Source organism: Branchiostoma floridae, chromosome 15 (assembly GCF_000003815.2).
Source record: "Branchiostoma floridae strain S238N-H82 chromosome 15, Bfl_VNyyK, whole genome shotgun sequence".
Classification (NCBI taxonomy): Eukaryota; Metazoa; Chordata; class Leptocardii; order Amphioxiformes; family Branchiostomatidae; genus Branchiostoma; species Branchiostoma floridae.
Genome location: NC_049993.1, coordinates 13,113,236 through 13,120,801, shown reverse-complemented (window position 1 = coordinate 13,120,801; position 7,566 = coordinate 13,113,236). Strand labels below are relative to the sequence as shown.

General features: G+C 40.0%; 1 protein-coding gene across 2 annotated transcripts in view; it reads left to right on the top strand.

Annotated features, from left to right (window-relative positions):
• The window catches only part of LOC118431974, a 23,168-nt gene extending 15,602 nt beyond the window's left edge, over positions 1-7,566 (top strand). For both annotated transcript variants that reach the window (XM_035843433.1, XM_035843432.1), the window contains 4 exons: positions 5,203-5,496; positions 6,062-6,175; positions 6,347-6,394; positions 7,011-7,566. In XM_035843433.1, the coding sequence (XP_035699326.1) occupies positions 5,203-5,496; positions 6,062-6,175; positions 6,347-6,394; positions 7,011-7,126 (572 nt within the window). In that variant the 3' untranslated portion in view covers positions 7,127-7,566. The remainder of the gene's footprint in view (positions 1-5,202; positions 5,497-6,061; positions 6,176-6,346; positions 6,395-7,010) is intronic.

The window sequence follows — 7,566 nt, the reverse complement described above, 5'->3', positions numbered from 1 at the left end:
TGGTCCACACATTAGTGCTGGACTAGGGTGACAATGGTGCCAGTGTCATGTTGCACTGCACACCACTTTTGTAAGGGATGTGGTTCTCTCCATGATAAGAATCCCAAAGTAATTATATTAAGTAGATCGCAATTTACATAATTAACATCTCATTATGTTGATAATCACCCTAAGTACCTACCTACCAAAAGCAAAGAATATCCATCAATCCCCTCTGCAGTTATCCTTTTTAAAAGTTACAAACTATAAGACCCACTGCAGTTCCAAACAAGCTGCTAGGGGGCCCAAAATTACACCATTCACTCCTAGTCCCAACAGCTATCCACCACTTAAAAATCATGAACATGGCACTTCTGGAAAATTTAGGCGGAAGCTTTGATGCTCACTTGCAGTACCAAAACAAGTCGCTAGGAGGCCCATTATCGAACTTGACCTTCCTTTCTGTGTCCCCTACCTATCAACAAAATATCATTAGCATCCATGTAGAACATCTCGAGTTATCGTGTTAACAGACAAACGCAATTACATACAAAGCCAGCTACAGCACCATAGGTAAAAGCTAGCTAAACCATTCTCGCACATGACAATCCTTTACACAACCGCTACACACCTGCCAAATATCGTAGAAATCGCCCAGCTGCATTTTGAGTTATGCTTCTCGAAACAAACCTCGAAAAAATACAAAGCTCGCTGCTGTACCGTAGGAAAACGCCAGGTAAACCATTTTCAAACTAGGCATGCCTTTCGACAACCGCTACACACCTACAAAAAATCAAAAAGTTCCATCCACAATTTCTCGACTTATATGCTGTTGACCTACATACAGACCCAAGTAAGCAATCTTATAATCTTCGCTGGCGAAGATAATGAAAGCAGTTACAGATCAATGCTTATGTTGCATATGGTTGTGTAGATCTTAGAATGGTAAACGCAATATGGCCAAGTTCCTCATACTTTATGACATGTTCGCCACATTTTGTTTTCCTTTTCTTTGAGGATGGAGTGAAATATGCTGCATTTGTTCATAAGCAAATACCTACCTTTCAAACGTGAACTTATGTTGCTATGATCAACGATTTCGACAGGTCCATCCATATTCAGATGGTAACAGCGTATGATGAATGTAATCTATTAACGCAGAGCTATTAACGTTTATGCCCCTCATGTCTAACACTGTTATGAGAGTCACTGAGTGAATAGTAAGTTTGGTGGAAGGACGTCATCAATGAAGAAAATCTCAAAGTACTAGTAATCTTTTTGGCGACGCCTGATGGGCGAGCCTAATAGTATAGTGTGCGACCGTTTGCAAAAAATTAAAAAATGTACAGGAATGCCAAAGTCCGCGCTTGCGTAGTTGCATCATGCCGGACTGAACCATTACCTCCACGGGTAAGCTTTCCAGTCGCAGGGCACATACCGGTATAGGCCTATACGTGTGCACAGCAGTGTTTTCCGTATTCGCGCATGGCGATTTTTGACTGATGGCCGTGCAAATTTGAGAAAAGCCTAGGACTTCAGACGTACCAGAATTGTAGTATGTAGTATGGTGGTCATGGCGATGCAAACATTTGAAACAGGGGATAAAAGTTTGTTGAAATACTAGTATGTTCCTCGGAAAATGACCCATGAGTCGTGGAAATCACTTCCGGGTTTGTGTCCAGGAGTTTGGATCGTTTGGTGGCCTTCTTCACCCTTGATATCTTTGTTTCAAAAATGCAAACCGATGTAAGAATCAAGCATTGTCTGAGCTTAAATGATGTAAAACAAGTGGGGTTGTGAGATAGCGATGCGAGTTACCTTCGCCAAGAACGTTATATTTGGGGTAGCGTTTGTATGTGCATGTGTGTACATGTGTGTTTGTAGAAGACCACCATAACTCGAGAACGCCTAGATGAATTGTATTGATATTCGGTATGTGGGTAGGTCTTATTGAGACCTGGAAACGATTAGATTTTGGGTCCCCTAGCGGCCTGTTACGGTACTGCAGCAGAACTTCCTGGTTTGATATCACGAGTTCTGGACATGTTGTGGCTATGACTTTTAAGTGGTAGACAGTTCTTGAAGCCGTAACAAAGTGGTATAGGTTTGGGCTCCCTAGCGGCTTGTTTTGGAACTGCAGGACAGGTTTAGTGTCAGACTTTGAAAGGGAATTACTCAAGAAGCGGTTGACGGATTGTTATGATTATTGGTATGTGGATAGGTTACGTGATGCTTCATATAATTACATATCAATTATACAGATTGGAAGCTTATTTGCATAATTAATTGGGAAATTGTCTTAACATGCTCAGTTCAATTATAGGACCATTGCAACATGTGACTTTGTAACTGAGTAAGAGAATATTGATAGATATATATTATGCAAATTAAAGACCTATTTTGCATAAATAATGAGAAAATGCTTTAATGTCATTGTGGTAAGCTAGAGAAGATGATCAGCTGATATGATTTATGTAAATGAGGGTCTGTTTTGTAAAATCGATGAGAAGCTTTTACATTATTAGTTTACCCTTCACTCACAAGAGAACCCCTTTTGACAGCAATGCTCTCTGAACATTAATCGTCAGGCGAATGGAATACGACTATTAAAACCCATTACTAACAAGAGTCTGAAAACTCAAACCTGCTTGAAATATTTTGTTTTGTGATGGTGCGTATGGTGTGTTGTGGGGGTTGATATGGTTTGACGTTTGGCAAAATTATTCCATCATTGTTCTTAAGTTATATATCTACCTATGGTAAACAGTGACATCCAAAACTACACCTTTCTGGTGTCCTCACCATTTCATTTTTATTTCCTATTGTTACACCTGCACCTGGCACATACATTGTATCTCAATGTGTATATAATGGTTCACACCATACAGAGGTGACAGCGATGGTCACAGTTGCTCTTTTTTGCTCCTTGGAAGATTTTGACCAGAATGCCCCAGCAGTTCTAGAGCAAGCTGCTAGAGGGCCCAAACATACAACACTTCTTCCTTACACCACAAGCTATGTGCCACCAAAAATCAAGACCATAGCATATCCATGTCAAAAGATACAAAAATCCAAGTTCTGTTGCAGTACCAAGGTCACACACCAGGGGATCCAAAATTGACTTTGACCTTCGTCTTCCAAACACCTACCCAAATACCAAATATCATTACAATCCATCAACAGGTTCTAAAGTTATGCTGACCACAAATATGTGGAAACACAAACAGACACACACACAGACACACCAAAAACTATACCTCCATTTTTCATGGAGGTAAATCACACGTTCTGTTCTGGAGATATAGCACTGGAAACGACCCTTCCACACACTCCCATGCTACTGAAAACTCAAAACACATGTTACAGCTGCTAGCTGTCCCCAAGGAGGTTGAGACAGAGGGAATGAGGCCAGATCACTCCATATCAGAAAAAGGGGTGTAAATATTTTTTTAAACGAACCACAAAACAACAGCAAACTTCTAATCTACTTAATAGCACAATAGGTCACACACTCTATCCCCATAGCAAAGGAAATCGCAATCCATCCAGAGGTTCTAGAGATATCGGTCCGGAATCACAAAGATCCCTACCAGAAACAGTACATGCTTTTTTCAAGCATGTAACAACACTCTTTAATACTTATAAACAATAAAACCGTCGCCATGGCAATGATTTTAATTGCTACACTTTTCAGAGTTTTCAGGCACGTTATCTATTTACAGGGCGAAATGCCTCATAGTACGGATCCCAATGTTTGTGATTGATCCAAATCTGTGACTCATTATGCATATGACAGACTTTTTATTGAACACCTCTTTTATTTTGGAGCAGGGGGCAAGACTAGCATGCATATGAAATGTGTCTTTAGACAGACAGACAGACAGAGAGAGAGAGAAGTAATCGTGGAAGGTAGAATCTATAAATTATAATGTCTTTTAAGCGTTTGATGAAATGTACTGTACATATGATTCTTCTTTCTTACCCGGCCACCAGTCGCCTCCTGGGCATAGCCCATAGCGGTGTGCTGATAGAAAGGTCATGATGCAGCGCGACATCATCACAATTATAAGATCTACAGTGATCTTGAATATGTTCAGTTGAACATCATGTTGATTAAAGCCCCGGTCACAAAGCGCGTACGATTCCTTGCGATGGACTATTCCGCATATCGTACGATGAGCGCAGTACATCGCAAGAAAATCGTAAGCATCGCAAGCCATCGCAACGCATCGGATGGTGTTCAAAATTTTTCCAGCGTCGCACGATTTTTCACTTGTGTCTCTTCTGTATAGCCGTCTGACCGCTTTTGTGCTTCTTTAACCAACAAAATGTGGACATAGCTGTTTAATACCTTCCTATAATATCTTTAACTGTAAAAATAAAATTAAAAAGACCATGACAACAAGAGTATTACAAGCAAAAGTTCAAATCAAGCGTGAGTACTGGTATGGTTATCTCGGTCTGCTTGCCGGCTCTACGTGTCAGGCTCTTTCGAAGATCGTCATGATCATGATATGCTATCAACAAAAAGATGCCATCATACAAAAATCAAATGATAAGAATTATATCATATATATTTCCGACTCATAGAGCCTGCCTTTATGTTCGAGTTGTCCCCATGGTTATTACGATTATGGTAAACTGACCCAAGACCGACGAGAGCTGAGATTTGATCTAATTATAAACTCACGTGCATGAAGCGATCAAACAATTTGTCTGCATCACCTGTGCGTGGCGCGCTGTTCTCTGGTTGCGACTGTGGTAGTTGCGACTGATATATTTCCCCTTTTCGTCAATATCGACAATATCAGGGAAAACTGAAACCATCACAACATGCTAAAAAATCATAAATCTATAACCTCATCAGTAGACAAAAATTGCTGTAATGAACTCTGCTATGGGGGCAAATAAAATCTTACGACGATAGCGAAATTTTGAACATGTTCAAAATCCATTTCAGCTCTATTTTTCGCCATACGACGCTCCCCGATTTACTATGATCCACTGCGATTGACGCAGGCACGCTCTTATGACCTCATCGTACGATGCACTACGCGCTTTGTGACCACGGCTTTATATACTTAAACCATTGCTTCCGATTTTCTTCCGACTTACGTCGCACTGCGATTATCCTGCGCATCGGAAGGAATCGCAAGGAATCGTACGCGCTTTGTGACCGGGGCTTTACATAACTAAATTGTCTCCTTTGTCATCTATCTGCAGGTGCACCTCTCACATTCTTCAAGGAGCCGGAAGGAAGGTTTTTTGGCGATGCATCGACTATCATAAAAACCTATCACGCCATCACTGTCGGTGAGTGTGCCCGGAGGTGTCTGAAGGGCTATAGGGACTATGACGGTGTCAACCCGAAATGTAAGTCCTTCAACTACCGACCTGCCAACTCGGGTGAATCGAACCCATTATCCGAATGCTGGTTACACAGCGAAAACAAGTACACACACTCGAGAAGTCCTGAATGGGAGAATTGGGAACATCGCAACTACTATCAAAGGAAAGGTGAGCTACAAAACGTAGTTTCGTGCACTACGAAACCGCGGATTTTAGGTGCCGCGGATCTAAAGAGACTTACAGTATTTCAGGTGGTGGTTCTGGAATGTTGCAATGAAGTACACTATGGAGAGAAATGTTCATTTCTGAGGTCTTGAACTCTCAGGTGTTGTTTGGTGTACATATGCCCCTACACGTTTTATGATTACTTTTGATAATAAGAAAACAGGCAGACAGTGCATTTATTTGATAGTAAATGAAAGCAGTTACAGATCAATGCTTATGTGGCGTATGGAACGGTAAACTTGATATAGCCACGTACCCTATACTTCATGGCGTGTTAGCCACATTATGTTTTAGTTTTCTCAGAGTCAGCCCAAGTCTCATGTCATGAGACATGAGATTTGGGCTGACTCCGTACTCTGTACTATGAAGGCTAACATATTTCATTAGGTCTTTATTAATCTTAATAGCATTCCTGAAATTGGCTGAAATGTTCATGAAACTCTGAACATCTAATTGCTTCACTATACGTATACTACAAACTATTCAAGACATATGTTTTGTCTTTTAGCTGCACAAGTGACAGCGGAGAGCGAAGTAGAACAATTAGAGGAGGAAATAGAACAAGCACAGCAAAGGAATGAGCAGGCTCGGCAGAAACAGAGTAGACAGAGGAATGGTCCAGGTATTTTAAGATTTATTTTTTAAATATAGATTGTTACTTTTGACGTACACATATATTACAACAGTAGACAGTACACTATTGAGATTAGTATTTACTTGACTAGTAATTGTCTATGTTAGCCCATGTAAGTTTTCATACGAAGCATTTCTTTCATTCCCCTTAATTTTTTAGGAGCGCAAAGGGAAGAGCCAGAGGAGCCAGTAGATGAACAAGCAAATGGTATCAATACCTCGTACAGTCTGAATCAATCAATCGTTCGCTAACATCACAAGTTGATTAAAAGTTGAGTGAAGTCTTCAATCAAACCTTTTAAAAAAATGAAATACTTAAATAATCAAATAAAAGATATAAAAATAGATAATCGAAACGACAGTGTGACTAACTTGATTCAAGCTTGGTGGCTGGATCAAAGGTTACCATGCCGAAAGTAGCACTTAGACTTATTCTCACAGGTAAACATAATGCCAAATCAATATGACGGGAGTTGTCTAAATGTTAGAACTAGTAAGTATTCACGGTGTGGTGATTTTACAGCCTAGACGTCACCGCGAAAACAGTAAACGCAAAACCATCTATGTATTTACAAGAATAGTCGAAGTAGACCATGCCCGAGTGAATGTCTTCCATGCTGATTATCATATCACTAGATGATATGACTTCATGTGTTTACGCTGCTGAAGCAAACATATTCTTCATCAAGGATGAAGTTACTTTTGACGTACACATATATTACAACAGTAGACAGTACACTTTTAGTATTTACTTGACTAGTAATTGTCTATGTTAGCCCATGTAAGTTTTCATACGAAGCATTTCTTTGTTTTATTTCATTCAGCCTTTGCCGTGTATGGGCTGTGGTATGGGGCAGCTCCAAGAGGAAGAGCCCCATCGCTAGCTGCTTTCTGTGTGCTTGTAGCTGCCATACTTCTCTTGACATCGGCTCTCTTCTAGGACATAGAGTCTCAAGAAAAAATTAGCAAGCATAAATACATCTAAAGACGCACTAGGTGGTTATAGTTGTAGCTTAGAGTGACGGCATCAGTCTTTAAGAGAACTTCGGGCTGTTCAAGTTGTCATCAACGTAAGATTCTTACTATCTGTTGCTTTTACACAGTCACACACACACACACACACACACACACACACATGCACATCTACATACACACAGTCTATCAATCTCAAGTAATAATTATGACATATTGTATAAATTGTGATTTTTTTCTATTGTGTTCTTTCTGTAATGTTTTGCTTCGACGTTTTAGATCCCTACTGTCATGTGTATTGCTCAAAATTGACAATATTTCTACTGTGCTTCATGTATATTTACCTTTATTGCTGTAAGTCTGATGTTTTGGTGAACCTAAAGGTATTAAATGCGTGTACCATTTAAA